The sequence below is a fragment of the Pristiophorus japonicus genome, chromosome 26, assembly GCF_044704955.1.
Source record: "Pristiophorus japonicus isolate sPriJap1 chromosome 26, sPriJap1.hap1, whole genome shotgun sequence".
NCBI lineage: Eukaryota > Metazoa > Chordata > Chondrichthyes > Pristiophoridae > Pristiophorus > Pristiophorus japonicus.
In genome coordinates, this window is record NC_092002.1 from 12,572,800 (window position 1) to 12,592,709 (window position 19,910).

General features: G+C 52.4%; 1 protein-coding gene across 2 annotated transcripts in view; it reads left to right on the forward strand.

The window, feature by feature from the left end:
- Positions 1 to 19,600, forward strand: part of bckdha (branched chain keto acid dehydrogenase E1 subunit alpha) — a 52,738-nt gene extending 33,138 nt beyond the window's left edge. For both annotated transcript variants that reach the window (XM_070867831.1, XM_070867832.1), the window contains exons 8-9: positions 9,490 to 9,661; positions 13,773 to 19,600. In XM_070867831.1, the coding sequence (XP_070723932.1) occupies positions 9,490 to 9,661; positions 13,773 to 13,943 (343 nt within the window). In that variant the 3' untranslated portion in view covers positions 13,944 to 19,600. The remainder of the gene's footprint in view (positions 1 to 9,489; positions 9,662 to 13,772) is intronic.
- The last annotated feature ends 310 nt before the right edge of the window (positions 19,601 to 19,910 follow it).

Genomic DNA, 19,910 nt, shown 5'->3' on the forward strand with positions numbered 1-19,910 from the left:
GAGAGAGAGAGAGGCTGAATCAGAGAGAGAGAGAGAGGCTGAATCAGAGAGAGAGAGAGAGGCTGAATCAGAGAGAGAGAGAGAGGCTGAATCAGAGAGAGAGAGAGGCTGAATCAGAGAGAGAGAGAGGCTGAATCAGAGAGAGAGAGAGGCTGAATCAGAGAGAGAGAGAGGCTGAATCAGAGAGAGAGAGAGGCTGAATCAGAGAGAGAGAGAGGCTGAATCAGAGAGAGAGAGAGGCTGAATCAGAGAGAGAGAGAGGCTGAATCAGAGAGAGAGAGAGGCTGAATCAGAGAGAGAGAGAGGCTGAATCAGAGAGAGAGAGAGGCTGAATCAGAGAGAGAGAGAGGCTGAATCAGAGAGAGAGAGAGGCTGAATCAGAGAGAGAGAGAGGCTGAATCAGAGAGAGAGAGAGGCTGAATCAGAGAGAGAGAGAGGCTGAATCAGAGAGAGAGAGAGGCTGAATCAGAGAGAGAGAGAGAGAGAGGCTGAATCAGAGAGAGAGAGAGGCTGAATCAGAGAGAGAGAGAGAGAGAGAGAGAGAGAGGCTGAATCAGAGAGAGAGGGAGAGGCTGAATCCGAGAGAGAGAGAGAGGCTGAATCAGAGAGAGAGAGAGAGAGAGAGAGGCTGAATCAGACAGAGAGAGAGAGAGAGAGAGAGAGAGAGGCTGAATCAGACAGAGAGAGAGAGAGAGAGAGAGAGAGAGGCTGAATCAGAGAGAGAGAGAGAGAGAGAGAGAGGCTGAATGAGAGAGAGAGAGGCTGAATCAGAGAGAGAGAGAGAGAGGCTGAATCAGAGAGAGGCTGAATCAGAGAGAGAGAGAGAGAGAGAGAGGCTGAATCAGAGAGAGAGAGAGAGAGAGAGAGAGGCTGAAGCAGAGAAAGAGAGAGAGAGAGAGAGAGAGGCTGAATCAGAGAGAGAGAGAGAGAGAGAGAGAGAGAGGCTGAATCAGAGAGAGAGAGAGAGGGAGAGGCTGTATCCGAGAGAGGGAGAGGGTGTAACGTCCCGTCCGAAAGACGGCACCTCCGACAATGCAGCTCTCCCTCAGCACTGCCCTGGAGCTCATTCCGGACGACTCCATCATCTATGCGCAAAATGTCCGGTTTTCGGAGTTCCGGATTTGAGACGTTGCGCCTGTATATAAATGCACGTCTTTCTGTCTTTTATCTATTAAGAAAGACTTGCATTTATATAGCGCCTTTCACGACCACCGGGCGTCTCAAAGCGCTTTACAGCCAAGGAAGTACATTTGGAGTGTCGTCACTGTTGTAATGTGGGAAAGGCAGCAGCCAATTTGTGCACAGCAAGCTCCCACAAACAGCAATGTGATAATGACCAGATCATCTGTTTTGTTTGTGATTTTGATTGAGGGATAAATATTGGCCCCAGGACACCGGGGATAACTCCCCCTGCTCTTCTTCGAAATAGCGCCATGGGATCTTTTATGTGCACCTGAGAGAGCAGACGGGGCCTCGGTTTAACGTTTTATCCGAAAGACGGCACCTCCGACAGTGCGGCGCTCCCTCAGCACTGCACTGGGAGTGTCAGCCTAGATCTTGAACCCACGACCTTCTGACTCAGAAGCGAGTGTGCTGCCCACTGAGCCACAGCTGACATGAGCCTTCTCCCACCCCTCTTCATCTCGCTTCCCCTTAAATGCGTCTATGCTCTTTCCACAACCAGAACCGGTGGTAGCAAGTTCCACGTTGCCCAGGAAAGCCAGCAGTAATGATTCTCTAGATTGACGGGCTACAGTTATGAAGAAAGACTCGATAAATTGAGACTTTTCAATGAAGTTTAAGTGAATTTAATAAAATTATGAAATGTAATAAAATTATAAAATCAATCTTTTGAGAGGTTAAATATGGCGAATTTGTAATCGAGGTGAGGGGGTGAAGCATTGGAAGAAATATTTTCACACAGAGGCTTATAAGAAAATGCAATGTTTTACCACAATTGAGGTCGACTGTCACAGTCCAGTAAGCATTTGAAAAGGAAGAATCTCACAAGATACAGGAAAAATGTCGGGAAAATGAGATTAGAGTACAGCGCAAAGGAGGCTGAAGGAAGATTTGATAGAGGTGTACAAGATGATGACAGGTTGAGATAAGGTAGTCAAAGAAAAGATGTTCCCATTAGCTGATGGTACAAGGACTCGGGGGGGCACAGATTTAAGGTTTTGGGCAAGAGATACAGGGGGTTGTGAGGAAGACCTTTTTTTACACAGTGCGCAGTAATGACCTGGAACTCGCTGACTACGAGAGTGATCGAAGCGGAGACGATTGATGATTTCAAAAGGAAATTGGATCGGCACTTGAGGGAAATATACCTGCAGGGCTACGGGGGAGCGGGGAAACGGGACTGACTGGGTTGCTCTGCAGAGAGTCGGCATGGACTCGATGGGCCGAATGGCCGCCTTCTGTGCCATAATGACTATGACTGTTCCTGAGCTAGCATAGGCATGATGGGCTGAACGATCTTCTCCTTTGCTGTTATTTCTGTAAAGGAGAGAGAAAAAAATCAGAGGGACAGAGAGAGAGAGAGAAGTGCAACAGAGATAGATTAAGGGAGCAAAAGTGACAGAGCGAGAGATGCACAGTAAACAAAAGACAGAGCGAACCAGAGAGAGAGAGAGAGAGAGAGGGAAAGACGCAGGGACAGAGAGAAAGAGAGAGAATTAATATATTTAATATTTACAGGTGTGTACCTGAAGGTAACTTTCAACTATATGAGAATGACACAGGTTGAACCTCCCTTACCTGGAACCCTCGGGACCTGGCCTGTTCTGGATAAGGGATGTTTCCAGACGAGGCGTGGTCACGTTAAATTGGACGGTACAGGTACTGAGCAAGGGGATATCGGGGCTGGCTGGCTTGGGGCTGGGAGTGCGGCAGAAACATCATTCAGGGGAGTGGGGGGGGGGGGTGCGGTGGATCGCGGGGTCAGGCCAACGATTGCGGGAGTCGGCAGCGAGGAAGGACTTCAATTTGTTCATGTCAGAGTTCTGCGCATGCGCCACCCGATGGCCGCGAATGGTTCTGGACGAGGGGTGGTTCCGGATAAGGGAGTTCTGGATAAGGGAGGTTCAAGCTGTACTTTGAATATGAGGGTGCAAAGCACCTTGGGACGCTTTACCATATTAAAGGTGCAGATATAAATGCAAGTTGTTATACAGTATATCCAATTCCCTTTTGAAAGTTAATCTTGTTTATTTTCTTCTTGAAAATCCTCATTCTTGTTTTCAAATCTCTCCATGGCCTCGTCCCTCCCTATCTCTGTAATCTCCTCCACCCCCACAACCCTCTGAGATCTCTGCGCTCCTCTAATTCTGGTCCCTTGAGCATCCCCGATTTTAATCGCTCCACCATTGCTGACCGTGCCTTCAGCTGCCAAGGTCCCAAGCTCTGGAATTCCCTCCCTAAACCCCTCCGCCTCTCTCTCCTCCTTTAAGACTACTTAAAACCTAAGTCTTTGCCCTAATATCTCCTTATGCTACTCGGTGTCGAGTTTTGTTTGATAATGCCCGTGAAGCTTTTGGACGTTTTACTGCATTAAAGGTCCTATGTAAATACAACTGTTGTGTCGGAAAATGTAGGCGGAAGAGAGACAGACAGAATGAAAGTGAGTTAGAAATCAAGAGACATTATTCGGATAATAGCACTCCCACTGCTCTTTGCCTTCACGCCCAGCAGTTTAAGGATTCGGAGTTACTCAATAGGTTGTCAGTTTGATGGTTCATTCTCGCTTGTGGTTTGCTAGGAGACGTGTTAAGGAGCATGTTCCTTTACGTGAGCCGTCATCGGTTTCTCTGTCTTGTCTCTGACCACCCGCTGCAGACACTGGAGCCTCGGCAGTACATGTACATACATAGACGCTCACACATCATGCAGAAGCTGGTTAAAACCACAAACAAGTCCCAATCTCACATCAAACCAGCCTTATCAATGTTCCAACCGCAGTTTGTACGTGGCTCATTTCACATTCCGCATTGAAGCACTGACCACACTTGATCAGCTCTGCTGGGCTGACCACATCGTTCGCATGCCAGACACGGGATTCCCAAAGCAAGCGCTCTACTCGGAACTCCTTCGCAGCAAACGAGCCAAAGGTGGGTAGAGGGAACGTTACAGGGACACCCTCAAAGCCTCCCTGATAAAGCGCAACATCCCCACCGACACCTGGGAGTCCCTGGCCAAAGACTGCCCTAAGTTAGAGGAAGTGCATCCAGGAGGGCGCTGAGCACCTCGGGTCTCATCGTTGAGAGCATGCAGAAACCAAGTGCAGGCAGTGGAAGGAGCATGCGACAAACCACCTTCCCTCAACCACTGTCTGTCCCACCTGTGACAGGGTCTGTGGCTCTCATATTGGACTGTTCAGCCCGCTCGGTTGTTCTTTATGTCAAAGATCCCCCGGCGCTATTTAAAGGGCAGCAGTGAATTCTCCTGGTGCCTTGGCCAACACTCCTCCCTCAACCTAACACCATTGCATTAACCAAAAATCCACGTACACCACTGTGGCTAGATCAGCCTGTGCAGCAACTGTGCCTGAACTTCATAGGAAGCCAAGGTGCTGTGGAATGTAACTCACGACCTGACTCCGAGGTGATTGTGGTACCTACTGAGCCACGACTGACAGCCAGCAATGACTTGAGGACAGACTCTTGGGATGACTGACTTACGACACTGAAAATGGAGACACCTATGCTAGTTGGACTTGTGTAGTTAGATAGAATGTAGTGCACATTCAGCCAGTGTTAATGTTCCACACAAGCCTCCTCCCACCCCTCTTCATCCCACCCTATCAGCATATTCTTTTATTCCTTTCTCCCTCATGTGTTTATCTAGCTTCCCCTTAAATGCATCGATACTATTCACCTCAATTACTCCCTGTGGTAGCAAGTTCCACATTCTCACCATTCTCTGGGTATAGAAGTTTCTCCTGAATTCCTGTTAGATCTCTTAATTTCCAATGAAATATGAACTCCGGTTGTAGTTTTAATGTAACTTTATTCTGGCAGCAGCAACAAGCTTCTGGCTTTAAGCCAGGCCTTTGTCCTTCTGAGACCACATGGCCAAAATGGTTGTACTTGTACCTGGTTCAATTTACAGAAAAGAACTCGCCTTCTTTGACCTTATTGGCTCAATTAATAGTCTGTTACCCTTTAATTGGCTCGCTACCCAAGGTCCTAAAATGTCAAGTTGATTGATGACTTAATGCAATGTGGTCTGTGTTTTTTTCAAAACTGCAGCCAGGCTGCAGAGCTTGAATTCTCTATCAATTCCCTAGTGGATTTATTAGTGACTATCTTATATTGATGGCCCCATGATTCTGGTCTCCCCCCACAAGTGGAAACATCTCTACGTCTACCCTGTTGAACTCTTTCATAATTTTAAAGACCTCCTATCAGGTCACACCTTAACCTTCTCTCTCCTGGAGAAAAGAGACCCAGCCTGTTCAGACTTTTCCTATTACGTATAAACCTCTCAGTTCTGGTATCGTCCTCGTAAATCTCTTTGTTTACAGTGTCAGCCGTGGCTCAGTGGGCTGCCCCCTTGTCTCTCAGTCAGAAAGTCATGGGTTCCAGTCCCACTCCAGGGACTTGAGCACAAAAATCTAGGCTGACACTCCCAGTGCAGTACTGAGGCAAGAGTTTGTAGAGGGAAATAATCGGGGCCCAGGAGAGGCGAGAGTTTGGGGCTCAGAAGAGGCGAGGGCCCAGGGGGCAGCACGGGCCCAGCTCACACTGTGCGATATGTGCGCGCACTAGGTCCGTGCAGCAGAGCTGGTCTCCAGTCGTCCTGGATAACCCTTGCCACTGGACCAAGACCTAGCTCTGTCAAGCCCGTGTGGTGGCTGGTGTGCAACGGCCACCCCACGTTAAAAAAATCCACGCACAGGCATCTTCCACCCTTCAACATGTAGTTCGGGATCTGGAATATTAGGTCCTTCATTGAAACATCTGTTTGACATGGAAGCAGGTCATCCTTGTTTCGAGGGATGATGATGATGATGAATAAAGCAATTCATCATTGCCTTTCCCAAGTGAGCGATGCAGTACTTCATTGGTTGTAAAGTGCTTTGTGATGTCCGGCGGTCGTGAAAGGCGCTATAGAAATGCAAGTCTTTCTTTCTTAAAATGCAACTTGGTAGTCGGTATTGAATCAGTGCTTACAATATTTAGTTATTTGCTGCAAGCTACAAAAGAATATAAGAATTAAGAGCAGGAGTAGGCCTTACTGGCCCTTGAGCCTGCTCTGCCATTCAATAAGGTCATAGAAAGAAAGACTTGGATTTCTATAGTGCCTTTCACGACCACCGGACGTCTTGAAGCGCTTTACAGCCAATGAAGTCCTTTTGGAGTGTAGTCACTGTTGTAATGTGGGAACGCGGCAGCCAATTTGCGCACAGCAAGCTCCCACACACAGCAATGTGATAATGACCCAGATAATCTGTGTTTTTGTTATGTTGATAAAGGGATAAATCTTGGCCAGGACACAGGGGATAACTCCCCTGCTCTTCTTCAAAATAGTCACTTGGGAGGGCAGACAGGGCCTCGTTTTAACGTCTCATCCGAAAGACGGCACCTCCAACAGCACTGCACTGAGAGTGTCAGCCTAGATTAGGTGCTCAAGTCTCTGGAGTGGGACTCGAACCCATGACCTTCTGACTCCGAGGCGAGTGTGCTACCCACTGAGACACAGCTGACGCATCATGGCTGATCTTCAACTTCAATTTCACTTTCCCACCCGATCCCCATATCCCTTGATTCCTCCAGAGACCAAAAATCACATCGATGTCCCCCTTGAATATACTCAGAGGCTGAGCAGGCACAACTCTTTGGGGTAGAGAATTCCAAAGATTCACCACCCTCTGATTGAAGAAATTCCTCCTCGTCTCAGTCCCAAATGGCCGACCCCTCATCCTGAGACTGTGACCCATAAGAACATGGCAGAAGTCGGCCATTTAGCCCCTCGAGCCTGCTCCGCCATTCAATGAGATCACGGCTGATCTGCTCCAGGCCTCAACTCCACTTCCCCGCCCACTTCCTATAATCTTTAACTCCCTTACTGTTCAACAATCTGTCTCTCTCCACCTTAAATATATTCAATGACCCAGCCTCCACAGCTCTCTGGTAGAGAATTCCAAAGATTCACCACCCTCTGAGGGAAGAAATTCCCCCTCATCTCTGTTTTAAATGGGCAACCCCTTATTCTGAAACTATGTCCCCTAGTTCTAGATTCCCCCACGAGGGGAAACATCCTCTCTGCATCTACCCTGTCAAGCCCCCTCAAAATATTAGACGTCTCCTCATCTCGGTCCTAAATGGCATGTTGGCCTTCATAGCGAGAGGATTTGAGTATAGGAGCAGGGAGGTCTTACTGCAGTTGTACAGGGCCTTGGTGAGGCCACACCTTGAATATTGTGTACAGTTTTGGTCTCCTAATCTGCGGAAGGCCATTCTTTCTATTGAGGGAGTGCAGCGAAGGTTCACCAGACTGATTCCCGGGATGGCAGGACTGACATATGAAGAAAGACTGGATCGACTAGGCTTCTAGTCACTGGAATTTAGAAGAATGAGAGGGGATCTCATAGAAACATATAAAATTCTGATGGGATTGGACAGGTTAGATGCAGGAAGAATGTTCCCAATGTTGGGGAAGTCCAGAACCAGGGGTCACAGTCTAAGGATAAGGGGTAAGCCATTTAGGATCGAGATGAGGAGAAACTTCTTCACTCAGAGAGTTGTTAACCTGTGGAATTCTGTACCACAGAAAGTTGTTGAGGCCAGTTCGTTAGATATATTCAAAAGGGAGTTAGATGTGACCCTTACGGCTAAAGGGGTATGGCGAGAAAGCAGGAAAGGGGTACTGAAGTTGCATGATCAACCATGATTATATTGAATGGTGGTACAGGCTCGAAGGGCCGAATGGCCTACTCCTGCACCTATTTTCTATGTTTCCATGACCCCTCATTATGAGACCGTGACTGCGTGATTTGCACCTAGCGTGGGTCCCGTGGCCCCACAGAGATATAATGCAGATTGAATGAGACTAACATTGGTCTTTCCCTTTAAGTGAGGGAAGGAGCCTCCAAAGAAGGCAGCGCTACACGGAACAGTGCTCAGTGCTCTGCCGATCCCACCGTTCCCGCCCCTCCCACTCCCTTTAGCGCTCTAAGAGAAGTGATAGCGCTTGATTTAATTCTCCTCTTCCCTCAAGGAGCGCTAAAGCGGAAGTTCCCGTCCGCTGCAAATCGTTTCCACCCGGTGATACTTTTGTGCTCCCGCATAAGTTATCTCCGAAACGGGGCGCTGTGCAATTTCTACGCAATCTCAGAATCGTATTTGTTTCATATATCTCTTCTTCAGTAATCCCTTGCGTCCACACTAATGTGAGTTCTCAGGTGACTGATGAGATCAATGCAGTAACATAGAAACATTGAAAATAGGTGCAGGAGCAGGCCATTCGGCTCTTCGAGCCTGCACCACCATTCAATAAGATCATGGCTGATCATGCATTTCAGTCCCCCACTCCTGCCTTCTCTCCATACCCCCTGATCCCTTTAGCCGTGAGGACCACATCTAACTCCCTTTTGAATATATCTAACAAACGGGCCCCAACAACTTTCTGTGGTAGAGAATTCCATAGGTTCACAACTCTCCTCATCTCGGTCCTAAATGGCTTACCCCTTATCCTTAGACTGTGACCCCTGGTTCTGGACTTCCCCAACATCGGGAACATTCTTCTTGCATCTAACCTGTCCAATCCCATCAGAATTTTATATGTTTCTATGCGATCCCCTCTCATTCTTCTAAATTCCATTGAATACAAGCCTAGTTGATCCAGTCTCTCCTCATATGTCAGTCCTGCATTCCCGGGAATCAGTCTGGTGAACCTTCGGTGCACTCCCTCAATAGCAAGAATGTCCTTCCTCAGATTAGGAGACCAAAACTGCACACAATACTCAAAAGACTATGCACCGACAGTCTCTGTCACAGGTGGGGCAGACGGTGGTTGGAGGGACGGGTGGGTGGGGGGGCTTGGGTTGCCGTGCGCTCCGTCTGCTCTTTGCGCTTGCTCCCGGCGAAGAGACTCGAGGTGCTCAGCGCCCTCCCGGATGCTGCTCCTCCACTTTGGCCGGTCTTGGGTCAGGGACTCCCAGGTGTCGGTGGGGATGTTGCACTTTTTTCAGGGAGGCTTTGAGGCTGTCCTTGAAGCGTTTCCTCTGCCCACCTGGGGCTCGGTTGCCGTGCTGGAGCTGCGAGCAGAGCGTTTGTTTTGGGAGTCTCGTGTCGGGCATGCGGACGACGTGGCCCGGATCGTGTGGCGGCAGTGTTGGTACTTCTCCAGTGCTTTGAGGTGCATGTCTCTGAAGCATATAGGAGGGCGGGTATCATGACTGCTGTGTAGACCATGAGCTTGGTGCCGGGTTCTGGACTCCCCAGTGCGCTGGGACTAATTGCTGCATTGTGCTCTGACCCTCGGCAGGATTGGCCATCACAGTACCAGCGACGACAGTTCGGCCTACCGATCGGTGGACGAGGTCAACTACTGGGACAAGCAGGACCACCCCATCTCCAGGCTCCGGCACTACATGGTGAACAAGGGCTGGTGGGACGAGGAGCAGGAAAAAGCATGGAGGAAGCAATCCAGAAAGCGAGTAGGTATCGCCCCGGGCAGTGGGACAGCGTTGCACTAAACCTCCTCACCAGTTCCGAGAAGGTTCGCTCAGTTGATTCCTGAGATGAAGGGGGGCTGTCTTATGAGGAAAGGTTGAGCAGGTTGGGCCGATACTCATTGGAGTTTAGAAAAATGAGAGGTGCCCTTAGTGAAATGTGTAAGATTGTGAGGGGGCTTGACAGGGTAGATGAGGAGAGGATGTTTCCCCTCGTGGAGGAATCTAGAACTAGGGGGCATAGTCTCAGAATAAGGGGTCACCCATTTAGAAAAAAAAAAAGAAACATAGAAAATAGGTGCAGGAGTAGGCTATTCGGCCCTTCGATCCTGCACCACCATTCAATAAGATCATGGCTGATCATTCCCTCAGTACCCGTTTCCTGCTTTCTCTCCATACCCTTTGTTCCCTTCAGCAGTCAGGGCCATATCTAACTCCCTCTTGAATATATCTAACGAACTGGCATCAACAACTCTCTGCGGTAGAGAATTCCACAGGTTAACAACTCTCTGCGTGAAGAAGTTTCTCCTCATCTCGGTCCTAAATGGCTTACCCCTTATGCTTAGACTGTGACCCCTGGCTCTGGACTTCCCCAACATCGGGAACATTCTTCCTGCATCTAACCTGTCCAGTCCCGTCAAAATTTTATATGTTTCTATGAGATGGTCCTCTCAGTCTTCTAAACTCCAGTGAATACAGGCCCAGTCGACCCAGTCTCTCCTCATATCTCAGTCCTGCCATCCCGCGAATCAGTCTGGTGAACCTTCGCTGCACTCCCTCAATAGCAAGAATGTCCTTCCTCAGATTAGGAGACCAAAACTGAACACACTATTCCAGGTGAGGGCTCACCAAGGTCCTTAACAACTGCATTAAGACCTCCCTGCTCCTATACTCAAATCCCCTAGCTATGAAGGCCAACATGCCATTTGCCTTCTTCACCGCCTGCTGTATCTGCATGCCAACTTTCAGTGATTGATGTGCCATGACATCCATGTCTCGTTGCACCTCCCCTTTTCCTAATCTGCCGCCATTCAGATAATATTCTGCCTTCATGTTTTTGCCACCAAAAGTGGATAACCTCACATTTATCCACATTATACTGCATCTGCCATGCATTTGTCCACTCACCTAACCTGTCCAAGTCACCCTGCAGCCTCTTAGCATCCTCCTCACAGCACCACCCAGCTTAGTGTCATCTGCAAACTTGGAGATATTACACTCAATTCCTTCATCTAAATCATTGATGTATATTGTAAATAGCTGGGGTCCCAGCACTGAGCCCTGCAGCACCCCACTAGTCACTGTCTGCCATTCTGAAAAGGACCCATTGATCCCGACTCTCTGCTTCCTTTCTGCCAACCAAGGTATTTGGTGGCAAGTTGCCAGCAGGTATTCTTTCTTCTTAATTGCCTATTCACTCAGTCGCAAGTTCACTTTAAATCTGATAATCCCAGCTGGGCCTTATCCAAACCAGCATGGTGCTGGGGGGGTCACCCACGTCACACAGCGGGCACCTGACTGATGGAAACAATCTCACACTCTCATCGCTGGGAACAATCCCAGCTTCTCCAATCTGCCCACGTAACTGAAGTCCCAAATCACCAGACTGGGTGTGTCTGACCAGATCCTTTCAGCCGATTACAAACAGTATCATCACTGTATCTCTGTCAGAGGGCTGATCGTGCACAATGAGGTGGCGAGGCTGGGATATCTGATCACAGCGAGAGAGACACAATGCACAGCGGAAATTCAAGCCCTCATTATTGGCCAGTGACTTCATCGCATGTGGGTGTGTGTGAAGGGTGGGGGGAGAGTGGGAGTGGAGGGAGAGGAAGCGAAGGGGGTGGTGGGAGTGGGGGGGGGGGGGGGAGGAGAGAGTGCACGGGAGAGAGCGGGAGCGAGGGGGAGAAAGGGAGTTCGTTGGGAGGGGTGGGAGAAGAGTGTGGTGGGGGGGGGGGGTGGTGACAGTGTGCGGGGGGGGAGAGGGAGGAGAAAGAGGAGAGTGCGTGGGGGGGGAGGAGAGAGTGCGCGGGGGGGGGGGAGAGTACGCGGGGGCGGGGGAAGGAGAGTGCGCGGGGGGGGGCGGAGAGAGTGCGCGGGGGTGGGGGAGGGAGAGAGTGCTCTGGGGGAGGGGAGAGAGAGAGTGCTCTGGGGGAGGGGAGAGAGAGAGTGCTCTGGGGGAGGGGAGAGAGAGAGTGCTCTGGGGGAGGAGAGAGAGAGTGCTCTGGGGGAGGGAAGTGAGAGTGCTCTGGGGGAGGGGAGAGAGCGTGGGGGGGGGGGGAGGAGAGAGCGTGGGGGGGGGGGGAGGAGAGAGCGTGGGGGGGGGAGGAGAGAGCATGGGGGGGGGAGGAGAGAGCGTGGGGGGGGGAGGAGAGAGCGGGGGGGGAGGAGAGAGCGGGGGGGGGGGAGGAGAGAGCGGGGGGGGGGAGGAGAGAGGGGGGGGGAGAGAGAGCGAGCGCGGGGGGGGGGGAGAGTACGCGGGGGCGGGGGAAGGAGAGTGCGCGGGGGGGGGCGGAGAGAGTGCGCGGGGGTGGGGGAGGGAGAGAGTGCTCTGGGGGAGGGGAGAGAGAGAGTGCTCTGGGGGAGGGGAGAGAGAGAGTGCTCTGGGGGAGGGGAGAGAGAGAGTGCTCTGGGGGAGGAGAGAGAGAGTGCTCTGGGGGAGGGAAGTGAGAGTGCTCTGGGGGAGGGGAGAGAGCGTGGGGGGGGGGGGAGGAGAGAGCGTGGGGGGGGGGGGAGGAGAGAGCGTGGGGGGGGGAGGAGAGAGCATGGGGGGGGGAGGAGAGAGCGTGGGGGGGGGAGGAGAGAGCGGGGGGGGAGGAGAGAGCGGGGGGGGGGAGGAGAGAGCGGGGGGGGGGAGGAGAGAGGGGGGGGGAGAGAGAGCGAGCGCGGGGGGGGAGGAGAGAGAGCGAGCGCGGGGGGGGAGGAGAGAGAGCGAGCGCGGGGGGGAGGAGAGAGAGAGAGCGCGGGGGGGAGGAGAGAGAGAGAGCGCGGGGGGGAGGAGAGAGAGAGAGAGCGGGGGGGGAGGAGAGAGAGAGAGAGCGCGGGGGGGGAGGAGAGAGAGTGTGCGCGGGGGGGGGGAGGAGAGAGAGAGTGCGCAGGGGGGGAGGAGGAAAGAGAGAGTGCGCAGGGGGGGAGGAAAGAGAGAGTGCGCGGGGGGGGAGGAAAGAGAGAGTGCGCGGGGGGGGAGGAAAGAGAGAGTGCGCGGGGGGGGAGGAAAGAGAGAGTGCGCGGGGGGGGAGGAAAGAGAGTGCGCGGGGGGGGAGGAAAGAGAGTGCGCGGGGGTGGGGGGAGGAGGAGAGAGTGCGTGGGGGTGGGGGGAGGAGGAGAGAGTGCGTGGGGGTGGGGGGAGGAGAGAGCGCGCGGGGGTGGGGGGAGGAGAGAGCGCGCGGGGGTGGGGGGAGGAGGAGAGAGTGCGTGGGGGTGGGGGGAGGAGAGAGCGCGCAGGGGTGGGGGGAGGAGGAGAGAGAGCGTGGGGGGGTCGGTGGAGAGAGCGCGTGGGGGGGTGCGGTGAGGAGAGAGCGTGGGGGGGGAGCGAGCGTGTGTGGAGGAACGGGAGAGCGCGCGGGGGGAGGGGAGAGCGCGCGGGGGGAGGGGAGAGCGCGCGGGGGGAGGGGAGAGCGCGGGGGGAGGGGAGAGGGGGAGGGGAGGGAGAGAGAGGGGTGAGGAGGAGAGACCGTGCGCGGGGTGGGGGGAGGAGAGCGCGCGCGGGTGGGGGGAGGAGAGTGGGGGGGGGGAGGAGTCGCGGGAGGGGGAGAGGAGAGAACGCGCCAGGTTGGGGAGGTGGTGGGGGAAGAGAGTGCGAGTGGGGATGGACCATGGGAGAGGGAGAGAGCGGACGCCGTGTGGGGATGGAGGACGGGAGGAGGGAGCGGATACGGTGCGGAGTTATGTCCCCTGTGCACCGTTCTCTGCACATCACCGGGAGCTGGTTAAGCAGCGGTGGCCGAGGAGCCCACGGTGCCCTTGGCCCACAGGTCGATGGGGCAGCATCAATATCCCGCCATTTTAAAAGAAAAGGAGGGGGAGGTGTTGGATGATGGCGCCAGAGCTGGAACGCGGATTGCTTAGCTGACCGACTCTGCAATCTGTTTGCCAGGTGATGGAAGCCTTTGAGGAGGCTGAGCGGGCGCTGAAGCCCAAGCTGGACCACATGTTCTCCGACGTGTACGACGAGGTCCCGGATAACCTGCAGAAGCAGCAGGAGGCGTTGCACAGGCACCTGAAGATGTACGGAGAGCATTACCCCATCGACCATTACGAGAAATAGAGGCGACACTCCGAGGGAGGCCTTGTTTCCCGCCCCATCCGCCACCCCTCGGCAGCGAGTTTCCGGTTCATCTCCTCGTCGCCTCTTGTTAAGCTGCTGTTTTCCTAAACTTAACCCGTTCATTAATCCCCGTGAATCTTCCCTCCCGCCCCTGCATTCAGTCTCTTATCCCGATGATCAGAGTGCTCTGTGATCCCTACTTTCTGGTAGCTGGGAATTGTCGGGATTTAATATCACTGAGGAATTCAGGTCTGATCCTCTCATCCTGGACGCGGGAATGTTGTCGCTGAGCGGGCAAGCCTGTCGTTTAAAATGCCCGAGCACAGTGACATCAGTTCCCCCTGATTCTCAGAAGGGGGCGAGGTGGAATGTCATAGCGATGCAGGAAACCCAAGTTATTCATCGCAATCTGATCACACAAAGGGGAGAAAAATGGAAATACAAGAGGGGTAAGAGAAGGCCAATTATTCACCCTTGGCTTAAATATTCCGTCGGTTTTGGGAGAGCAGGTTGTGCACGGAGCTTTTGGAGGGCAGTGGTCTGTTTTATTATCTTCCGTCTCGCTCTGTGGAGTTGGATTCATCTCAAGACCATAAGAAGCAGGAGCAGGCCATTCGGCCCCTCGAGCCTTCTCCACAGATCTTCAATAAGATCGTGGCTGCTCTTCAACCTCGACTCCACATTTCCCCGCTCGATCCCCTGAATCCCCACGAGTCCAGAAGTCTTCTCACTAAGATGCACTCGGGATGTGGCTGCCCCGTTATTTTATGACGTTTAGCTGGGTCAGCGGGGCAATGCTTTCTGAACACTCGACAACCTTTCGGCTCCCTCTCCTCGCGCCTCTTTTCTGCAATACCATTCTCCCGAGTTCCTCAGCAGCCGCCCGGGTCACGGAGGGTGTCGGGAGCAAGTACCGAGCTTCAGAGAGGGGACAGGAGCACGGCCCACTCCCCACCCAGTCTGTGCTGATTCGCCTCACCGCAAGCAGGACACCAGGCGGAGTGCTATCGTTGCCCTCGACACCCCCTGAACTGGGGCGGAGGTTGTGGGGAGGGGGGGGCAGCCTTTGTTTCCCCAGCCGCACCCCTTCCCCCACTTCCCCTCCCCGATCACTGGAACTAAGGCGAGGACACGACTGTGCCCAGCTCAGTCAGACCTGTTCGGTCCAGGCCCACGCTCGAAGGGGACCCAGCCAGTGTCTGCACCAAGCCATGGCTAAGATCATGTGTAACTGACCTGACAGGGGAGTAACCATGACCAGAAAGTGGTTCTCCCTGGATCAGGAAGGTGGTTCTCCTATGCTTTTTGAAAGTAGGAGGTGGGTGGGGGGGTTTGACCCATCCACCTCCATGGCACGAACCTGGTATTGCAGTACTTCCAGGAACGGTGCTTGGGCTCTAGGCCTTTTGGCTAAGAGCATTGGCGCAGAGTGATCCTTGACGGGTGCAAGGTGACCTTTGGCGTTTATGATCTGACAAAGAATTGGAAAGATTGGCAACAAATAAAATAGTTTAAAAAAGCGTGTCCAACAGGAGCCATTGGAGGGAGGGAAGGAGGGAAAAGACAATTACAGCGATTATATTAAACGCGGAGAAGGAGTGAGGGGAAAGTGCGAGAGGCACTGGCATCTGCGGGTTCACTCAACGGGAAGCGTTTTCTGGTCGTGGCTGCTGAACAAACGCGGGATTCTTGCACGGGACTGCATGCACTCAAACAGCGGGTTAATCCACACTACTGCCACCAGCCCAGGCTCTGTGTGTGTGTGTGGATGCCACTCACTGCATTGCTGCTCGAATACCACGCGATGGATTCGGTCACTAAAGATCAGATCTTGTTCCAGATCTCGGTCATTTAAGCTCAACATCGAATCTCCCTGTTCAGCAGATAGTTATTACGGGTCAGGTGCAGAGAGCGTGTTGTGCAATGCTCAAAGTTTTCGGCTATCAAAGGAAGTAAAGTCTAAATCACTGGCAGGAAGGACTCCCCAAGTGCACATTGCACCCACGCCATCTCACGCAGTGGCTGAGGTCAAGAGTACCTTGCGTCAGCGGACAAGGGCTTTAAATCTGCCTCATGGCTCTGGGTTAGGGACTGTGGCGAAGGGAGAGGGCGAATTCAGCCAGTGTTCCCAGCCCGGGTCACTGGCCATTGTCCAGCAGGGGGACATCAATCAGGCGAGGACACATCCCGACGTGCGTGTGACGCTCCCTGCGACAGAATAGCGCTCCCCGAGCTCTTGCGCGAATAGCCACTTGGGCACAGGCCTTGCCACCCTGTGGTTCTGCACCCCCAGGAAGAGTCAAGCGGCCTGGAAATTCGGGGCGGCGGAGCGAAACGTGGGGGTGGGGGCGACCAGATCGGCCGCACGTCATACGCAGCAGCTGATCTTCTGTTGCATTGCCGTCAAGCCCAGTGTGTTCAGAGAGGAGGAGGAAACATTGGAGGAAGGAGAATCCTTTTTAACGAAAATTGGGGGGTATTTTCAGGCAGTCAGACTTCCTGGAAGAGCCATTTTGGAGATTTGGTGGGGGGTTGCAGTGTGCGCTGCAGCACCCACGTGCTGGTTTGTTGATGCTTAAACTTAATGTTTATTTGCCGACAAGAGGGCGATGCCAGCACCTTGCAGGCGGCCTCATCGCTGCTCCCTGTGCAACAATCACCCCAGGAAAGCTCTCATCGCCGCCGTGGCAATGACCTAAACGCTGCCAGACCTGTGCGCAAGGTGGCAAAAGGTCACAGGGCGCCGGTGGGAGAGTGGGTCAATCTCTCGCCTGAATAATTGGAAGTCTTGCTCGGTGCCTGCGTCGAGGAGCTGTGCACCTCTGTCCGCAAACCGCCCCTTCAGAGCCGGTGGTCTCTCTCTGGCTCGCCCGGGGCTCCCGAGAAGGGGCCCCACTAGCCAGGGGTCAGGTGCTTGATCAACTGGGCGTGAGATACGAGTTAGGATTGTGGTGCAAGGCCAGTAGATGCTGCAGAGGGGAGCTTCGCCATTTGAGAGCTTCAGATCAATGAGGGTATGACATCCCAACTGTTTTTCATGCAATTCAATCCCCCTCCACAAAAGATTATTGACATCTTGTGTGTTAACTTTCGGTTCTCCGCAGGGCGCAGTCAGATCTGGCATTTCATTCCTGACGCCTCACAGTTTGCGCTGCCTCGTGTGACCGAGCTCAAAACTGGGGACAAGGAGGGGAGAGCGCAAGATGGGAAATTGGACCTGCCGAGAGGTGGGTTGGGTAAAGGGGCGGGGAACCCCAAACCACAAGCAGAACCTGGACATCCGTGGTTTCCCCAGGCCTCGCGCTAAACTCCCTAAGTGGAGGAAGTGCATCCGGGGGGGGGGGGCGCTGAGCTCCTCGAGTATGGTCGCCGAGAGCATGCAGAAATCAAGCGCAGGCAACGGAAGGAGCGTGCGGCAAACCAGGCTCCCTGCCCACCCCTTCCCTCAACGACTATCTGTCCCACCTGTGACAGGGACTGTGGTTCTCGTATTGGACTGTACAGCCACCTAAGAGCTCATGCTAAGAGTGGAAGCACGTTTTCCTCGATTCCGAGGGACTGCCTATGATGAAATTCCAGTTCTACTCTTTTCCCCCTCCCCCAACACGCCCGGTCCCACTCCCTTCCCCATCAGACACAGCAGTAGAATGAGTAACGCCCACATTAATACATCACCCTATAACGTTATCTGGGTAGCTCAGTGGGTAGCACTCTTTGATTCAGAAGGGAAGTGGTCTCAAGTCGCACTCCAGCGACGCGATCATAATAATCTAGATCCTGAGGTTGTGAAAGGTTCAATATAAATGCAGTAGATAGCACACCACACAGCAGATTACTACGTAGCGTTACGCAGGTAAACGGTGACCACCACCTAACGTAATTTAGAGGGATTAGCACAAGCTGCAGAGTGTTCAGGGCCTCGCTCAGCTGGTAGACTGAAGTAAAGGTTCAGCAGCATCACATCCGGGAGATCACATTGTGGTTGGTTGGTGTCAAGACAGTTCCCCGATATGTTGCTGACGTGCCGTGAGCTCCAGACTGTGTGTCACCCTATAACACACTGCCGTATCTTCCAAAACATGCCTCTGCCGCTCACTCCATGCTCCTGCACGCCCGGTCCCACCGCAGGCAGCGGAAGGAGACTTTGCAGATGCACGAGATGACACAGGCAAAGTCGGTCTGAGTATTCACCATAGCCTTTCTGGAAAGTATAATTCAAATAACTCTGAAAAAATTGACTTACTGTAAAGGTTTCTGATTAGAACTGCAGCTGGGGAAGTTCTATCAAATGCACTCTGTTCCCACCCCCCACTTCCTATATGCACAGTGCATGTTTAAGAAACTGTTTCCCTCTCACCCATAGGTTGGAACAGTTCAATAAGCAATTTTCCTGCACTGAACGGGGTTATTTCAACCAAAGGAGGAATGCGTGCAATGTTTATGTCAGTAAGGTGCTCGGAGCATGCTCCGTCCTGCTTTGAGTGGCGTGGATGACGGCCCAAAATTGGCCCAAACACGCCCAAAATTGGCCCAAATACGCCCAAAGATGGTTAGAACACGCCCAAAATTGGCCCGAACACACTCAAAGTTGGTTCGGATATGCCAAAGTTGGTCCGAACACGCCCAAAATTGGTTCGGATATGCCAAAATTGGCCAGAACACGCCCAAAGTTGGTTCGGATAGGCCAAAATTGGCCAGAACACGCCCAAAATTGGACCGAACACACTCCCAGTGCAATCTGATCAAAGGTCGGCTGATTTACTCAAAGTTGCGGCTGCAGCTCATCGCTCCCCCCGCCTCCTCCAGGTTGCCAACTCTGGTTGGCTAAATTCCTGGAGGTTTCATCACATGCCCTCCAAACACCCCATCCTGTCACACAGCCTCCCATCTCCACTACTTGTATAAACTGTTAAATGAAAGTTTACCATGAAAATGGGGAAATAAAGCGCGCAGTTAGATTTTTAACGCCCCTTGTGATTTTTTTTCCTCCTCCTGGGTTTTGCTCGGAGCAGTGTCCAGGAGATTCCAGGACATTTATGGAGGGTCGGCGACCCCCATTCTTACATCTGCTCCTAACTGCTGTGAACTGGTTGAGCTGCAACCTTACCCTGTCCAAGGAAGCCAGAGCTTACTCAAGTTAACAGTTAACTCGCATTGTGACAATGGAGCATTCGCACCCCCCCCCCCCACTTTACCCTTCACCCGTGTAAAGTGGGCACAGTTTGCCTGTAGTATCTGATGTCCCCTTTAACACGATGCACTCTCACAGTTAATCGAGATGGTTTTGCTCTCATTTACTCTGTTGATTTATCCAGAGACTTGGCTTCCTAATTGCTCTGCTAGGAATTTCCTGTCGATATGTAAGAGTCACTGCCTTAATTCTGGGAACCCCAACTATGTAAACAATGTGGTTTGCTGCAGATAACAGTTAGATACTAAATATATAATGGTGCCAGGTAAGAGCTACTGAGGTAGCAAGGGACTCAGGGAGCGAGGGTTTGATAATCGACTAAAATTCACGTTGGACGCTGAACTAAAAGTAGCTTGAACAAAAGCTAATTCTGTATTTATCATCATAAAAACTATTACAAAAAAGAAGTGTTAAAGCTGCGTGTATAATCTTTGGTGAATTACAAATAAAGGTTAATCAAAACGGACTGTGTGCTTTCTAAAATTAGTCTTAGGGGCTAATTGTTGGGTCTGAAGCACATTATAGGCACCGACTTAAAGGTGGTTGATAACTCATGTGGAACATGAGAACTATGCACATCCTGTCCAATAAACACCTCTCAGGGCTTGACATTGATTAACAAATCCTGGAATTTTGAGCATGTGCTGTCTAGGCACCCCCTCGTGCTGTGCTGTCTAGCAGGGAGGTCTTACTGCAGTGGTACAGGACCACACCTTGAGTTTTGATCTCCTAATCTAAGGAAGGACATTCTTGCTATTGAGGGAGTGCAGCGAAGA